This window comes from Orcinus orca, chromosome 2 (genome assembly GCF_937001465.1).
Source record: "Orcinus orca chromosome 2, mOrcOrc1.1, whole genome shotgun sequence".
Lineage (NCBI taxonomy): Eukaryota > Metazoa > Chordata > Mammalia > Artiodactyla > Delphinidae > Orcinus > Orcinus orca.
This window is the reverse complement of record NC_064560.1, coordinates 23,857,633-23,875,875: the sequence shown is the minus strand read 5'-3', so window position 1 is coordinate 23,875,875 and position 18,243 is coordinate 23,857,633. Positions and strand designations below refer to the sequence as shown.

General features: G+C 40.8%; 1 protein-coding gene across 6 annotated transcripts; it reads left to right on the top strand.

The window, feature by feature from the left end:
* Positions 1-103: 103 nt before the first annotated feature.
* ATP5F1C (ATP synthase F1 subunit gamma) lies at positions 104-18,024 on the top strand. Of its 6 annotated transcripts, none has more exons than XR_007475441.1 (10): positions 105-231; positions 7,160-7,194; positions 7,710-7,841; positions 10,878-11,082; positions 11,681-11,824; positions 11,949-12,013; positions 13,663-13,948; positions 14,210-14,306; positions 17,098-17,134; positions 17,883-18,024. XR_007475441.1 is itself a non-coding variant. In XM_004281702.4 (10 exons), exons 1-9 carry the CDS (start codon positions 176-178, stop codon positions 17,102-17,104), a joined length of 897 nt encoding a protein of 298 aa, XP_004281750.1. In that variant the 5' UTR covers positions 106-175; the 3' UTR covers positions 17,105-17,134; positions 17,883-18,024. The 6 variants fall into 6 exon arrangements, 4 of the variants coding, with proteins under 4 accessions (XP_049561699.1, XP_033265082.1, XP_033265080.1 ...); XM_004281702.4 differs by having other exon boundaries at positions 106-231; positions 13,663-13,818; XR_007475442.1 differs by lacking the exon at positions 17,098-17,134.
* The last annotated feature ends 219 nt before the right edge of the window (positions 18,025-18,243 follow it).

Here is an 18,243-nt window from a genome sequence, read left to right as displayed (position 1 = left end):
AGGTGGGGCTTCGGAAGCCTGGGCACCACCCCCCCCAACGCTCGCGAGGCTTCGTTCCATCCTGCGTGAAGAAGTGAGACTGAATGAGACCACGGGGTGGGCGGGGCGTGTGGGGCGCTTCCGCGCAGGCGCGGTGAGGCCTGTCTGACCGACCTTCAGCAGGGCCGGAATCACCATGTTTTCTCCGGTGGGCCTAGCAGGGCTGTCGGCCTGGGCCGTGCAGCCGCAATGGTAATGGCAGCTCGCGGGGGGAACGGGAGGGTTGCGGCGGATGGAGGGGCTCAGGCAGGGGGCAGGGGAAGCGGGTGGAGGCGAGTGGGACGGACCCGGGGTCGCAGGGCCGACCAGGCCGGGGTCCCGCAGAGGCCCCGGAGCCCGGGCTGCAGGAAGCGCTCGGAATCGGGAAGGGCGCGCCAAGTCTCCGGAGGCGGGCTAGGGCGGGGGGAGGGCCACGAGGAGTGCTTATCTGGGTCCTCGAGAGTGGGGCCTTGGGCCCAGTTAATTTCAGGGCAGTCTTGGATCCCCTCAGCTACTAAGTAAATGCTTAGGGAGCCTCTGCTGCGCGCCAGGCGGCGAGCCTCTGGGAGGCCTTACCCGGGCCCTCAAAGTGGGAGAGGGGAGGGCCCCAGGAAAGGTCCAGCGGAAGGTTAAGGTGTGCTTTTTGTCCTTGACGCCTTTTGAAACTCTCCGGTGCAGAGCGCAGTAACGCACAACGCGAACTAAGCAGTGACCTTGCAGCAGGCGCTTTGCTGGGCCCAAGTGAATAAAATAAGTGCCTTCGTGGGTTGCAGAGGGGACCTTAAATATCTGTTGGTGAGGAAGGGGAAGAGACCTTGCACTATCTCGAAACCGTTGTGCTGAATCAGTAACCCTGCAAGGTCATGACATCGTCCCAATGCCCCGAGGAGGAGGAGATAGATGGACTTCTATGCGTCATCTGTTCACTGCCATGCAAGTTTTAGGGATTTTAAACATTGGTTTCCCCCCACCCCCCAGAAGAAGCATCTTAGAAGGCCTAGGAATAGGCAGACAAACGTTGGTTTGTATGGTACCCTGTAATAGGATGAGATGTGATGAAGCTAGACAGAGTCTGGAAGAATTTCAGATACAGTGCTAAAGGGTTAGCTGTAGACTGTAGCACTTCCCCGGTTTTACAGTAAAGGAGAATTCTAAGGAGCCACCCCATTAAACTAGATTTTTGTACCTAATTTATGAGAAGGGACTATAAAGCATTAATTAAAATAGGTATGTGTTCATTAAGCAAAAAGTTTATAACAATAAAAGATTTTCAGCTTAATGAAGTAATTAAATCTGATGTGAAAAACCTACATACAAATGTTAGTGGATTTGCCTTGGAATTCAGAGTTTCTTTCTCCTAATATTGAAAGAGTATTCATGGGAAGTAAGAAGTCACCTTAGTTGGATTCTCACTGGTATAGGTTGTCCCTTTTCTTAATCACTCAGTGCACATTTGTTGGGTGCTTGCCCTGCGCCAAGTTGGCACTGGAAAGTGCTAAAACGTGGTGAACAAATCGACATGATCCTGGTGAGCTTTGTGGGACACTTCCTCACATGCAGTGGTGCTCTGCAAACATCACTTCTCTTTCCTTCCTTCCTTCCCATCTTGCTGTGCATTAATGTTATCTAAATATTTTTAGAACTTTAAGTTATCCAAGTTGATCTTTAAAAATGGACAGTTTCTGAAATGAGGACAAAATACATTACATAAAATTGTAAAAATAACTTTTAAAAAACCTGTAAGATCTTTTGAAGATCTTTTAGTAAAGAAGCATTTAAGCGCTTGCTGGGTCTGAGACAACTACTGCTTGGGGTGGGACTTAAACTGGAACCTCAGTCAGCAAATAAATGTCGAAGTCCTGACCTTACTCTCTTTGGAGTGTTGGTTTTAAATTGTTAGGTTATGAATATTCATCAAACGTCAGTTTCCACCTTGCAAGGCATACTCGGTCCTCTTCCTTTTCATACATTCCATCACTCTAGGTGCCTGCTGTCTTTCCTGCCTCTTCTGCCTTTTCCCTTCCACTCCCTATAATTGCCTTTTAAATTCAGAAACTAAAGCCATCTTAATGTTTCACATGCCACAGAATTAATTTGGAAGGGAAATACATTATACTTTTGTCTTTGCAGAACCAGAAAGAGGCATTTCCTTGGTTGTGTTTTGGTTATTGAAAGCTTTTTAAAATGCAATTTGTTGTTATAGTTTTGGTTTCAAGGAGGTTAGCATACCAACATTAAACATTAGGCTTAATTAAACTTACAGTGAAGTTGTTTTAATTGTTCAGGGTGTCAGTAAAATACCCTAAATTTTTGGAAATTAAACTTTTTTTTAAAGTAGTATTTAAGAAAATGGAAATAAGAAATTTGGGGGTGGGAAAGAGTGATTTTTCTATCTCAAATCAGGGGGAAATACATTTCTATTTCCTAGTTTTCCACATTGTCTAAAATGGAACTATTTTATAATAGGAAACCAGTAGGCTGTAAGTTGAACTATGGACACTGAAAAGGGGGAGAGATGGCATTTCAGGAGAGAGAAGAGAGGCCATCATCTGAGGCTGACATAGCAGATATTTACTTTTAAATGTGAGGCAGCAGCCTGTAGTGTACCCGATGGAGTGGTGCCAAACTGCCCGGCTTTGAATCCTGACCACCACTCACCTGGCGGTGTGGCCTTGGGCAAGTTACTCAGTGTCTCTGTACCATTTCCTCCTCTGTTAAATGGGGGTAATGCTAGTACCCCATTCATTGGATTAGTGTGAGGATTAAGTGAATCAGTATTTGTTAAGAACCAAGGACAGTGGGAAAAATGCTTGTGAGGATCCAGATGTATCAGTTGAAAAATGAAAACGAATTTATACATACACGTTCTACATAAAATGTAATGTGAGAAGGTTAGAAGCCTAACAAGACTGAATTGTGTGTCATGGTTGGTGATAAAGTTCTGGGGAGTCACTTGGTGGAGAGGCCAGGGTTGGACTTTCACCCAGGCATTCAGTGTTAGAATTAGACATACTTCATAATTTTCTTTTCCTTAGGAATTAGTGGGTGCTGCTTCTTCCTTAATTTTTATATTATTCAGCATTATACACTCCTTAAAATTCATTCAAGCTGTCTGTAATTTCTTTGAATGATACATAGTTCACCCACGAACCTGCTGTGTGATCATAGTAGATCATGGTAGTCTGCCATCTATCTGTGCGATTTGCCCTCTGCTGTATTTGACGTGTTTCTAGTTTCTCAGATAATCTCCCGAGAATTTTTTAGGACATGATGCAATTTTCCAGAACACAAAACTGACACAGAACTTCCTTTATCTTCTCATTTGCAAAAGCTGTATATTCAGTAGAGCAGTCTGTCGCTAGAGGGAGTTCAGATCAGCTCGTGGTTATTTTGCACTCAAATTGTACTTAAAAAATAACTTTGTAACACAGATAGACGTGTTTAGAATTAAATGAAGTCTAAACATGAGAGTGCTTCAAAATTGGGGAAATTAGGGTGTGTGCACAGCAGAAAGAATCACAAAAGATCCTGTATCTTCCTGCATACCTCTCACTTGGGATACATGTGGAGACCCGAACATTCTGTGTTCATCCAGATATGGCATGCAGTTCAGATTTTGTTCCATATGATGTACTCTGACTAGAAACCTGTGTCAGTTAAATTGGAGTGCATGCCTAAGACCATACTGTCCCAGTGTCACTCTTTATAGTCTCTAAATTTAGAATGGGCAAAGAAGTTATTCCAAAAAAAGAAAATCATCCCCAAAATATTACTTTTCAAGTGCCATGATGAAAAAATGTTCATGGGATGGTCATTATGTTGATAAGTCCGCCCTCTGAAACTAGCAGAGCTTGTCAGTGTTTGACAGCTTTTATCTTTGCCTTTGGGGGATCCACTCTTAAAACCAAACCCCTAATGTTTTCCAGATCATCTCCTTCCTCTTATTTTCTTTATTTTTCTTTCTCCATGGCTGAGTAATACCAGTAGTAAGATACATAAGTCAAGAGATTTTTAAAAAATAACTGTTCTAGTTATGAACTTTCAGACTTACTTTTGTGCACATAAACACATAGAATCACAAAAATGGCATCATATCTTATAGCCTGCATTTTTTAGTTATTATAGACTTTTTTCTAGTCTGTTTTTTAGTACAGTTTTAGATTTATAGAAAAATTGAGTAGCACAGAGAGTTGCATATACCCACACCCCACTCTGGACATTTTCCCCAGTCATCAACATCTTGCATTAGTGTGGAGTGTATACTACAATTAATGAACCCGTGTTGATGCATTATTAACTAAGGTGCATAGTTTCATTAAGGACACTCGTTTTGTTGTACACTTCTGTGGGTTTTGACAAATGCATAGTGACATGTGTCTTCCATTACAATATCATGCAGAATAGTTTCACTGCCGTAAAAATCTCTTCCTAAAATCCTGGCAACCACTGATATTTTTATTGTTGCTAAAGTTTTTTCAGTTCTGGAATGTCTTATAATTGGAATCATACAGTATGTAGCCTTTTCAGATTGGTTTCTTTCACTTAGCGATATGCAATTAAGGTTCCTCCATGTCTTTTTGTGGCTTGATGGCTCGTTTATTTTTATTGCTTAATACTGCTCCAACCGTATGGATGCACCTGTCTGTTTGTCCATTCATTCATGTATTGAAGGACATCTTGATTCCTTCCAGTTTTTGGAAGTCATGAATAAAGCTGCTATAGGAATGTGAATGCAGGTTGTCATGTAGATAAAAGTTTTCAGCTCAGTTGGGTAGGTATCTAGGGGTATGATTGCTGAATCGTATGTTTAAACTATGTTTAGATTTGTAAGAATCTGCCAAACCATCTTCCAAAGTAGCCATACCATTTTGTATAACCACTGGTGATCAGTGAGAGTTCCTGTTACCCCACATTCTTGCCGTCATTGGTATTGTCAGTTTTTTTTTTTAATTTTTGGCCATTCTTTGGGATTTTCTATGTAGTTGATCATGTCATCTATGAACAAAGACAGCTTTATTTCTTCCCTCCCAACCTGTATACGTGTTGTTTCCCTTTTTGTCTTACTGCATTAATTAGGACTTCAGTACAATGTTGAGTAGGGGTGGTGAGACAGGGCATCCTTGTCTTGTTCCCAGTCTTAGGGGGAAAGCTCCTAGTTTCTAACCATTAAACCTTAGGGGGTGTTTTTATGGATGTTCTTTATCAGGTTGAGGAAGTTCTCCTCTGTTCCTAATTTGCTGAGACGTTTTTAATCATGAATCGGCATTTGATTTTGTCAGATCCTTTTTCTGCATCTATTGATGATACCATTTTTCTTCTTTAGTGTGTTGATGTGGTGGATTATATATTTGAATTTCGAATGATGAACCAGCCTCACATACCTGGAATAAATCCCACTTGGTCGTAGTGTATAATTGTTTTTAATACATGGTTAGATTGCATTTGCTAATATTTTGTTGAGGATTTTTGCATCTATGTTCATGAGAGATATTGTTCTCTAAAATTCATTTCTTATATAATGTCTTTATCTGGTTTTAGTATTAGGGTTATGCTGGCCTTATAGAATTAGGACATATTCCCCCTGCTTCTCGTTCTAATTCTCTTTCTTTTTCTTTTTTTTTTTTTTAATTTTATTTTTTTTGGCACCAACTACCATGTCTACTGATAGTTACAAATCTGTTTCAAATCTCAATACCTCATATGTTTCCCAGACCTGGTTAGGATTTCCACTTGGTCGCATGGTTTTTTAAACTAAATCAAATTCAAACTTCATTATCTCCAGGGAGATCTCCCCCACCCAGTTTTTTTCTCTTGGTTAAATGACAACAGTGTTCATTTAGGTCATTAAGTTAGAAACCTTTGGGTCTGCTTGCTCTCACATCTGGTCTCCTGTTGCTTTGCCAACCTCTCAGTCCAGGTGCTTGCCTTCTCTTGTCTGGAAGCCCCTTGTTTGGCCTCCATGTCATCAACATTTGGTATCATTTTGTGCTCTTCACTGCCATCGGAGATACCTTACTGAAAAACTAAACTGATTTGTGGGCTTAGAAACATTCATCATTTTTCCAGTACCTATAAAATAATATTTAAACTTATTAACCCAAGCTATGTCTCCAGCTTCAAAACTACATCCAGTTCCTAGGAATGCCCTCCTTAGGCCCTCCTTTATGCACAAATTTATGGATTCTTCATTTCTCCCATGGAGCTTTCCAGGCCAACACAGGTACTTTATGGACTTAAGAGCTACAAGATAATGTATATTCAATAACATGTCTTCACCAGTAAGAGGAGGATCCTCTCGTAATTTATCTTTCACCAACATTACTTTTAAGTCATATCATTTTGACTTCAATGCATCAGCACTTTAAAAGACTGTCGAAAATATTTAATGTAAATTTCATGTAAATCTAAATTTGCATAAATCTTGTTTATGAGATAATAGTATGCTTCTTGTGGTCAGAGACCATGTCCTGGAGCAGAGTAGCTGCTCAGTAAAGAGCTTACTGAATTGAGTTGAAAAAGTTAATTGGTTTAAATAAACTGTACTTTGACACATGTGGTCATGTTAGAATGTGTAGTTGACCCTAAGGGTTATTTGAAAAGGTTTCGGTGAACTGAGGAAGTCAGCAACAATATAGGCAAAGACATAGGGGTGGGAATAGAGCATGTGTGAATGCCATTGTGACTTCAGTGGAAACTTTGTGTTAGATCAAATAGAATGAGATCTTTTTTTTTTTTTTTTTTTTTTTTTGGTGGTACCTGGGCCTCTCACTGTTGTGGCCTCTCCCATTGCAGAGCACAGGCTCCAGACGCGCAGGCTCAGCAGCCATGGCTCACGGGCCTGGCCGCTCCACGCCATGTGGGATCTTCCCGGACCGGGGCACGAACCCGTGTCCCCTGCATCGGCAGGCGGACTCTCAACCACTGCGCCACCAGGGAAGCCCTAGAATGAGATCTTTGATGATGTAGGGTTTGGTATCAGTATTGAGGTATTTATGTATACACACACACACACACACACACATTCAGTCTTATAGATCATTTCTTTATGGGATACTCTTTAAATCAGTTTATCAACTTTGAAAGTTTTTCTTTGAGCTATTTTTCAAAAAACTAAAATGTTTTTTACCACCTTTATTCTCAGGATCCAAGTTCGAAATATGGCAACCTTGAAAGATAGTAAGTACTTTATCACAATATGTGAATTAAGAAAAACTAAACTTTGACAAATAAAAATGTGCTGCTTTAGCCCATTTACATATTTGGTCAAAATGGACACAGTGAATCTATGTCATCTCTGTGCGGCATTGAACTTGTTTTGGAAAAGACCCATGTGAGGTGACACATGGTTGTTGATTCTGTTGTCTGTAGAATGATAATGATATAACTAGAAAAAACTACTGTGTGTGTGTATAAAATGTTACGGAATATGTGGCAAAAGGCCATTTTCAGTACCATTTAGTGTTTTAAATACATAATTTATTGATACTATTATGTTGCCATTTTGCTTGTCCTCTCCAGGTAGCACAAGGTCTGAGTTATTGGTACTCTAACATTAAGCCTAGTTTAGCAGCTGCTATTAATTGAAGGTCTAACTGCTAATTATTCTACCTTGAAGTTTAGGAAAATATTTCGATAAATTCACAAATGAAATGGTAACTCCTTTATCTTAACACAGCACTTCTATTTTTCAGTTACCAGGCGACTAAAATCAATCAAAAACATCCAGAAAATTACCAAGTCTATGAAAATGGTAGCAGCAGCGAAATATGCCCGAGCTGAGAGGGAGCTGAAACCAGCCCGAGTGTATGGAATAGGATCCTTGGGTAAGAGGAGAGTGCAGTCACAAATTACTAAGTACCGTTTAACCTAGAGATGACTGCTCAGGACTCATCTGTCCTGAGTACTTCCAGGCCCCCATCTATCACAGCAGCCCTGTGCGGGTGGGGACTGTCAGAGCTCCCGCTTTGCTGATAGGAAAAACTGAAGCCCAGTGCAGTCATAACTACACCTCTGTGACTTGGCATCTGAACCTATTTGTTAACCACTGTATGTGATCATGTTCACTTTTAAGATATTCTGAAAATTTTCCTAGATTATTAAATACACCATCAAAAGAACTTGGAAGTTTAGTGCATTAGACTCGAATGCTTGATTTCTTCCTGTTACACTGTGATGTGATCTTTTAGGACTGCAGGGTGGGGAGGGGGTGCCCTGCAGTGGAAGGTGACTGGGTAGTCATGGATATGACTGTGAGTACATGAGCGGAATGTTTAAACATCAGCTGTAAAGAGGGAGAAATTTGCTTATTTCCAAATTGAAGAAAAGATGTATCTGTATCATCTGTGTGTTAATGCCTCTATGTATTACATATAAATTACCTTGTGCAATAGTTTTCTTGTGCTCTTCATATTTTTTAAGCATGCATTTATAGCATGCTTTTTTTAATCAGTGTTTTTGGTTTTTTTTTTGGCTCCATTGGGTCTTCGTTGCTGCACGCGGGCTTCTAATTGCGGTGGCTTCTCTTGTTGGGAAGCACGGGCTCTAAGCACGCAGCCTTCGGTAGTTGCGGCACACAGACTCAGTAGTTGTGGCTCGCGGGCTCTAGAGTGCAGGCTCAGTAGTGAGGCACACGGGCTTAGTTGCTCCGTGGCATGTGGGATCTTCCCGGACCAGGGCTCAAATCTGTGTCCCCCTGCATTGGCAGGCAGATTCTTAACCACTGCGCTACCAGGGTAGTCCAATCAGTTTTTTTATATATAAATTTATTTATTTTATTTATGTTTATTTTTGGCTGCATTGGGTTTTTGTTGCTGCGCGTGGGCTTTCTCTAGTTGCAGCGAGCAGGGGCTACTCTTTGTTGCAGTGTGCGGGCTTCTCTTGTCGTGGAGCACGGGCTCTAGGCACATGGGCTTCAGTAGTTGTGGCTCACAGGCTCTGGAGCGCAAGCTCAGTAGTTGTGGCACACGGGCTTAGTTGCTTTGCAGCATGTGGGATCTTCCCGAACCAGGGCTCAAACTCATGTCCCCTGCATTGGCAGGCAGATTCTTAACCACTGCGTCACCAGGGAAGCCCTAGCATGCTTTTTTTTAAGCATGCTGTAAAGAAACTTCTGTATGAGAAAACGATAGGGCACTAGGCTTCAGTGGAAATGCCTCCTTGCTTTAAAAATGCCATATTTAGGGAATTTCCTGGCGGTCCAGTGGTTAGGACTTGGCACTCTTATGGCCAGGGTTCGGGTTAGATCCCTGGTTGCGGAACTAAGATCCATCCCTGGTTGCGGAACTAAGATCCTGCAGGCTGTGTGGTGCAGCCAAAAAAAAAAAAACCAGCCATATTCAGCTTTTCCTAGGAGGCATAATGGAGACTTGCTAAGTTAGGGTTAGCAATCATTAGCAACCCCAGCCGTTTGCTCTCCTGAGTCCTGTTCTATAACCAGCATAATACTGAGCACCTAGTTAGCGGCCCGGTAGAGGTTGATAAATTACTCTAGCCTATTTTTATGAAAAGGTGAAAGTCATTCACTGTTCACCTTTCATGCTGAAATGAATAAGTGTAATAAATTTGTTTCCCCTCAAAACTCTATAACCACAAAACTATCGAATAAGGAAATTGACTCAGATATCTAATTATAGTATTTGTGGTGTGATATTAAAAATTCAAGTCAAGGCTGCCATTCAGCTTCTAAGTCCTTCAAACTAAAAAAATACTAACTGCTAGATATTAAATGGCTAATCATTTAAAATATTTAAGAACTTTAATAGACATTTTATGCTGTACAATATAAAACAAAAAGAGACTGAAAAGGAATATTTTCTCCACTTCCCTAAACTTTGGAGTTGAGTATTTACCTCTCTCTGCTTTTTATGGAGGGTCCTCAGGTATTGAAATTTGAGAATCGCTGCTCTATACTGAAAAAGGCGATAGCAGGAATTTTGTTGAAGTGGGGAATGTGGCAGCCGTGAAGATGCACTTTGTAACTAGAGTGAGCACAGCTGCTGAATCGTCCTGTGATTTGCACCTAAGCCATGCTTCCCACGGGCTGCTCCTGGCCAGCACCTGAGCACAGATGGGATACTCAGGTAGGCGTGTTCTTGGGAGACTTGGGGCTCCCTGGCAGCCTCGCTGAACTTTCCCTCAACTGTACAGCGGTCCAGGAAGCTGCCACCACACCTTTCATCCCACTGGTCAGACTGGCATCCTGGTGTGATGGCTATTCTGACCCCCTTCCTATTTTCTCTCACAGGCATTTCCCCAGTAAAATCCATGTATATTTTATCCTATTTAAACACCTCTTGCCTTCTGCTTCTTGGAAGACCAACAAAGTGAGGTTGTTAGTAATACCAAAAATAGGGACTTCCTGGCGGTCCAGTGGTTAGGACTCCGTGCTTCCACTGCAGGGGACACGGGTTTGATCCCTGGTCCTGCAAGCCACGCAGCCCAGCAAAAATAAGTAAATAGAAAATAAAATGGCATCCATCATTTAAATGTCAGCGGTTTTCATAAAAGCTTGCTATGTAGATTATATGAGCATTTCAGTAAATATTTGTTTTCTGCTTTTTTGGTTGTACAGTGAAGATCTGTGTTCTTTAGAAATTTGGCAAGTCTAGAGAAGTTGGTACTTCTATAAGTCTGGCCTTTTTACAAGTTCTTTAATTGTGCTAGCAATTTCTTTTAGTCAGTACTTAAGATAATTTGGCCCTTAGGAACCTCTGTCTTAATAGAGATGTAAACCTTTATGGTTTTTAGCCTGATTGAAAATGAAATACATGCACAGACACTTGATTATATTGAGGCATCATTTTGTAAATTAGGGTTATTGCTGTATTTAGTGTAATTACACATACATTTTTTTTTTTAAGCTCTGTATGAAAAGGCTGATATTAAGGTGCCTGAAGACAAGAAGAAACATCTCCTTATCGGTGTGTCCTCAGACCGAGGGCTTTGTGGTGCTATTCATTCCTCGATTGCTAAACACTTAAAGAATGAGGTGGCCAATCTCACAGCAGCTGGGAAAGAAGTTAAGATTGTTGGAGTTGGTGATAAACTCAGGAGTATACTTCACAGGTAATTTAAGTATATATTGTTTAGGTTTAAAAGGCCGCAAGAATGAATAAAGGGAAGTTTCTTTGATAGTTTATTTAAGCAAGGTGTCTTTTTTTGGTTACCATTTTATACACAGAGGTTTTGTTTTGTTTTGAAATTTTTTCCAGAATATAGTAGAATGGATAGATTTCCCCTGTTTTCTATTTATCTTTTGTTTTTCCTTCTTCCAGACCATAAATGGAATACAGTAGGAATATCAGAAGCTATGGGTTTTTGTTTTGGGGGACGTTTTTCAGTTTTTTTTTAACGAGGACCCTAAGGAGCTCTCACAGCCAGGAAATGCCAGAAGTGAATGACAGCTGATTAGGGCTGGAAGGAGAGAAGTAAAGGCAGAGAGAAATGCAAGACAGGAAGGGCCTGGTGTTAGTCCTTAGTTCTTGGCAGGTGCTGAAGGAAAGGGACAATCACGATAATGCAGGGGCGCCTTAACTCAGTGAACACCCCCCGCCCCCCTCAAAAAAGCTTGATCCATAGTGAGCGTGTTTTTTCCTTGTTCTCTGTTCTTTCAGCAGAAGTATTCTGTTAAACTATTTTATGTGACCTCTTCATTTTCTTGTAGGACTCATTCTAACCAGTTTCTGGTGACATTCAAAGAAGTGGGGAGAAGGCCCCCTACCTTTGGGGATGCGTCGGTCATTGCCCTTGAACTGTTAAATTCTGGATATGAATTTGATGAAGGGTCTATCATCTTTAACCGATTCAGGCAAGAAAAATGTTGAAATCTAAGCTTTTTTATGTTTATGTTCAGATTTTTCCATTAAGTAAATGTCTACTTAACAGTTTAAAATTATACTTTTGGAATTTACATTTGCTTTTGCCATTTCTAGGTCTGTCATCTCCTACAAGACAGAAGAAAAGCCCATCTTCTCCCTTGGTACCATTGCAAGTGCTGGTAAGTAGGTTTTGTATGACAAGTATTTTTCCTATAGAAAGGAGAGATTTGTACATTTAGGAAAACAGTGATTGTCAGGGTGGCTTTTTTTCAGCAGTAACAAAAATGACATTGGGCTGTTTATCACCATCTATTAGTGGCTTCCATGAAATCATAAACATTTATTGTTTGACAACTCTTACTGCATTCTTTCATTAATTTAATAAATATCCATTGAAGGCCATCGTTAGATATGATTGCTGTCCTTGGAGGTTGAAGAACTAAGCTAGAATGATCTGTTGGCTTTGCAATCTGTGTGTGGGACCCCTCCCTAACCACAAAACAGACGCTCTAGAATAGAGATTTGAACGCTATTCACAACTAATATACGTTGAACAACTCAGTTCTCTTGTTTTGCTGTTTAAACAAAGTGATCATTGCTCAGTGATGCATCCTGGAAATAATACTCAGGAACTGATTTTATTTTCCCTTTCTGTATATTAGATTTCTCCTGTAATAGGTGTATAACTTTTACATTTTATTTTTTAATAAATCTATAACTTCTACATTTTATTTTTAAATAAATCTTTATTTTTTGGCTGCGTTGGGTCTTCATTGCTGCAAGTGGGCTTTCTCTAGTTGAGGCAGGCAGCAGCTACACTTTGTTGCAGTGCGCAGGCTTCTCATTGCGGTGGCTTCTCTTGCTGCGGAGCATGGGCTCTAGGCGCACGGGTTTCAGTAGTTGCAGCGCATGGGCTCAGTAGCTGTGGCTCATGGGCTCTAGAGCGCAGGCTCAGTAGTTCTGGCGCACGGGCTTAGTTGCTCCGCGGCATGTGGGATCTTCCCAGACCAGGGCTCGAACCCATGTCCCCTGCCTTGGCAGGTGGATTCTTAATCACTGCGCCACCAGGGAAGTCCCTATCACGTTTACATTTTAACGTCTTAGAAATTGGGATGCTTCTACCAGTCAATATGTATTTTTTCAGTATGTCATTTTTAATTGGCTATGTTATTTTCTTTCTTCATGGTACATAAAATAGGAGTTATAATCCACCGCATCTTAAATTTGATGAAATCCAGTACTGTCTCAGCACTTTACACTAATGAGTGAATTTTCAAGTCTGCTGCTACGTTTCCACTGCCTAATTACTAAAATGCACAGCAGCCTCTTAACTCTTCTCTCTTCCACATTCTCAGAAAAGCTTTCCCTCCCTTATTTTCCTGAAACTTTTAGATTTCCCCAATAATCAAATGGCTGAAATGGGATTTTTATATTACACTATACGAGTCTCAGTTCTTTCCTTAATTTCTTTATTGAAAAACGCAGTCACTGACTGTTGGGTGGCTTCGTGCCCAGCACACTGCTAGATACCATCCAAAGGATTGTATCCGTGAAATGTGGTGCTGTTACTTTAAATGTGGACTTCTTAAGTTTTATGAAGTTAAGCATTTGAAGTAGAATATCAAATGCTTTGTTTACACATCATATTTTTCTGAAAATCTATTATCTATAGTATGGAAATAGATGAAGATTTTAGAACTGAGTCCTTTAACCAATCTTACGTTGACTTCTCTGTAATTATAAAGAGTTTTTCTACCAGGAAGCTGTCTTGATTAAATCAGTCTTTGTGCTGTATCGCTTCAGAGAAATCCATGGCTTGTTTTAACAGAGAGCATGAGTATCTATGATGATATTGATGCTGACGTGCTGCAGAATTACCAAGAATACAGCCTGGCCAACATCATCTACTACTCTCTGAAGGAATCCACCACGAGTGAGCAGAGTGCCAGGATGACGGCCATGGACAATGCCAGCAAGAATGCTTGTAAGCGCTGAGAGAATTCCCTTGCGGAAAGCAGCATGAAGACCCTCACGTCAAAAGGCATTAGCGATTCTGGAAGTGGACCAGGAAGCAGGAGAGCTGGGGTCTAGTCCTGGGCTCTGCCACCGATTCTGTGAGGATAGAAAAATTATATTCTCTGCCTTAAAGGAAGTAATATCTTACTTGGTACGCAGTAAGTGTGCAGGTACTTTGAAAAGGTATCTCGTGGAAGAAACAAAACTACCTTCATAAAATTTTTTGAGTGGCCAGTTTGGGTACCCAAAAGGAAACAGAATCTTATTTTTGAATTAAGCAACACAGGTCTATAAATGAGTTAGTGAAAAAGGTATTCTTTTCTAGTTTTAGATCTTGTTGTCTTTTGTTCTGTTTGTAGCTGAGATGATTGACAAATTGACTTTGACGTTCAATCGCACCCGCCAAGCTGTCATCACCAAGGAGCTGATTGAAATCATCTCCGGTGCTGCGGCTCTGTAAGTAACTGTGCGTCACCCTCAGACTCCGTGTCTCATCTGTGCCTGCTAGTTTAGCCTTTGCATGTTTAAGTTTTCTGTTTTGTTTTGTCTGTTAACGATGAAATGATCCATTGCTTATCTTGTTTCCTTAATCGTAGAACATAAAGTTTGATGAAAATGAGATCTCTGGTGTATTTTGATTGTTTCAGCTGAAATATTCAGGCTTAGTTTCTTCTTTTTAGAAATTAGTATATTGCTAGCTTTCACTTTCTTCAAGTTTTAGGAATAAGAACGTGAATAATTCAGTATCATTTATACTGAATGATAAATATTCAGTATCATTTATAAAATCTGTCTTTGAACTTAAAATATTATAAATCAGGCTTTCTGAGTTACAGGACTGGTTTGGGGTTTGGTTTTATATAAATCTGCAGATCATTGAATGGTGGTTGGGTCCAGGAATTTTTAAATTAAGTTTTCTGTATCAGTACTGTCTTATAAGGAGTTCTTAAAATACCACTTTCCTCAAGAAAATGTCTTGGTTGTCTAGCTAGATGTGTTAATGTCTGTGAAACCACGGTTACGATAATGGGAATTCTGTTTTAAAAATTATTAAATTGAACACCCATTATATGCCTCATACAGTGCTAGGCACGGTGTTAAAGGATGTGATCCTTTCTTCCAAGGCATTTACGTGCTAATAGGATAAGAAAAAAATGCAGATAATTATGCTGAAAGATAAAATATGTCGTAAGTTTTCTTTGACTCATTCTCTCTCACCTCCTGCTAATTGGTCACCAAGTTCTGTAAATTTTACCTTCTAAATATCCCTTGACCCTTTCCCCTTTATGCCCTCTTCACGCAGATCCTTGTCATTTCTCTCCCAAATTAAAAAACGTATTTTTTGAGTGGCACGTATGTTTTTTTCCCTGAAATGCCATCTTTCCCCTGCACCCTTGATTGTACATCTGACTCTGTTTATCCTTCCTAACGGAGCTGGGGTAATCCTTTCTTCCAGAAATCCCCCCTTCCTGGTTTGAGTGGGGCAGCCTCCTATGCTTCCCTTCATCATAGCACTTACACTGTTTTACTAGGAATTGCCCTTTTGTTTGTCTGTCCTCCTGCGGCTTGGGACAGGGAGTGTCTCGTTCAGTCTTATAGCCGCATCACCTGGCACATACTTCCTCAGTAAATATTTGTAGAGTGAATGAATGACGTGCCATGAATATATACATTTTTTTTAAATATATTTATTTGTTTTTATTTTTGGCGGTGTTGGGTCTTTGTTGCTGTGCACGGGCTTTCTCTAGTTGCGGTGAGCGGGGGCTACTCTTCGTTGCGGTGCACAGGCTTCTCAGTGTCGTGGCTTCACTTGTTGCGGAACGTGGGCTCTAGAGCGCAGGCTCAGTAGTTGTGGTGCACGGGCTTAGTTGCTCCGCGGCATGTGGTATCTTCCCAGGCCAAGGATTGAACCCCTGTCCCCTGCATTGGCAGGCGGATTCTTAACCACTGCGCCACCAGGGAAGCCCGCCATAAATATATTAAGACCTGGAAGTTCAGCAGAGAGAGAAGTAACATTTTATTGGGTATGTGAAAATGTGAATCCAGGTTTAAGAATCAGGGAAAGGTTTATCACTACGATGACATTTAAGTTGGTCCTTTTGTCTCTGGAGGGTAGAAATGGGCAGAATGCCAGAGACACAAATAAACTGGTTGAGACTGTTTTATAAGTGTTGGTTGGATCCAGCAGGCTTCCTTCTCTTATTTTGCTTTGGAGCGTGAGTTTAAGACTAATCCACCTCTCAGCCTGGTCACTACTGCTCTGTTAACATCAGAGTCCAGTGCAGTGATGAGCGGCCCTGCTGCTTACCAGCTTGATAGACGTGGTTAAGATACTCTCCCTGCAACGCAGTTGTTTTCTATGACACGGGGGCTAATACAGGGATTAAATAAGTGTATTATTCATGTCCTCCTTGCTGTACTTCCTACTGCTGGAGCCACGCTGACTTCTTCTTGGGTGGCGTGCATGCAGAGGCCTGGGGGAAAGTTTGGACTGCGCTCTGAAGGTCTGGGAGCTGTGAGATGTGGAGAGCCAGGAAAAGAGGAATGAATGCTCGGAATAGACGGAGGCTACAGCCTCTGCAGAATTGAGGACCAGGCTCTTTCTTGATTAGGAATGTGGAGACTTCGCTGAAAAGTAGCAAAACCAGAGAAATGAGGAGAGGGAGATTGGGATATGAAGACCAAGAATTTTAAAAAGAACTCAAATAACTGGAAATTGACTAGTTTTCGCTTTCTAGAAAGGCAGTCTAAATCATTTATTGCAAGTTAGCTGTGCACCTCACGGTGGATTATTTATATGAATGGACTTGCATGCTCTGTAACCTGTCAGCTCTTCTGCTTAAAGGCTTTAATGCAAACACATTTGGCTCTTTGATAATAATATAAAAGGCATGAATAAACCATAATATTTGAGGTACCAAATATTTAGTTGCTAGCCTAAAATTTTTTAATATATTGTATGCTGTTTATAGAAAAGTTGTTGTTTAAAGTATGCTTTCATAGTCCTGCCTACTTGCATGAACATGGTTTTATTGCTTCTAACCAGATTCAAGTCTATGACCTTTTGTAACAATCATTGAACTCTGTTTTAAGGGAATATTTTGGTAAGTATTTATATGATATACTCAAGGTAGTGAGTGAGGAAGTGGGCTTTTTTAGTCAGAAATTGTAAATGATTAACTAGCATGGATTGTTTCTTGACCTGCTTGTTTTGTGTTTGTCTTTTTCTTCTAATATAATAACCCAGGGACTAATGAAATTCGAGTTTCATCCTCAGACAAGAGGTAAAGTGGTAATATTTCACACACTCTCCCCTACCCCATCAGAAAAGAAACCCAGTCAGATAGAACTGAAGGTAATTCGGCAACAGTGAAACTGATTCCCTGAGAGGTGAGATGGCCAGGCCATTAGAGCAGCAGCCAGATGGTGGGAGTATGTGGGTGATGTTAGTGGGCTTTTTTTTTCTTCTTAGATATATTAAATAAACTGTAAGGATAAAGAATTAGCATTCTTGGGACCTCTCTGGTGGTCCAGTGGTTGGGACTCCACGCTTCCACTGTGGGGGACACGGGTTCAATCCCTGGTCAGAGAACTAGGATCCCACATGGTTCGTGGTGCGGCCAAAAAGAAAAAAAAAGGAAAAAGAATTAGCATGCTTTTGAGTTATTAAATACAGGCTGGTGAGGAGCAGTGGTTCTCAAATTTCCTGGTCTCAGAACGCTTTGATATCTGACTTCACAAAGGATAGCTTAGTTCTCTCCATTTCTGTATTCATTCTGTCCTGATATTACACGTCACATAGGCTCTGGAAAACTCCACCGTGTGCACCTGAGAATGAGAATAAAATAGGCAAGTAACATTGTTATAAAAATAGTTTTGCCCTCACGGACCCCATGAAAGGGTCACCAGACCAAAATTTGAGAACCACTGGTGTAGAGTAGCATTTTATTATGTAGAGTCAGTTCTTTAAGTCCCACCGAAATATGTATTATATCTTGACATCTTTATTTGTTCTGTACTTTTATTTTTCAGGTAAAGAAGATTCAGCCAGCTGATTTTGTTTTTAGCTTACTGCTGTCCTTGTCAGAAGAAATTGTTGGTCCACTGTTTAAATTAGTAAAGACAGCGAGATATTTGTAAATTATCTTACAATAAATGACTCATCATAAGAAAATCACTGTTTTTTCTTATTATATGAGAACAGCAGTTTTCCAAGTGAGATCTTAAAACACTTAAAAATATTAACATGCTACTATTAAGAAGATAGTTGAAGAGGCTCCTCTGATTTTCTGGTTGCCTAACAGCTGTGGAAAGCCTGGCCTCCGTGGGGTCAGAGTGGAAGGAAGAGGCACCAGGCCACAACCCCAGCCCAGGCACCTGAGCGCCACACCTT

What these genes read in the sequence shown, in the direction of transcription:
- ATP5F1C (XM_004281702.4), top strand. Translation starts at nt 176, where the DNA reads ATGTTTTCTCCGGTGGGCCTAGCAGGGCTGTCGGCCTGGGCCGTGCAG. An exon ending in TATGGCAACCTTGAAAGATA is followed by an intron (nt 7,195 to 7,709) that starts GTAAGTACTTTA and finishes TCTATTTTTCAG; the next exon opens with TTACCAGGCGACTAAAATCA. An exon ending in ATCATCTTTAACCGATTCAG is followed by an intron (nt 11,825 to 11,948) that starts GCAAGAAAAATG and finishes TGCCATTTCTAG; the next exon opens with GTCTGTCATCTCCTACAAGA.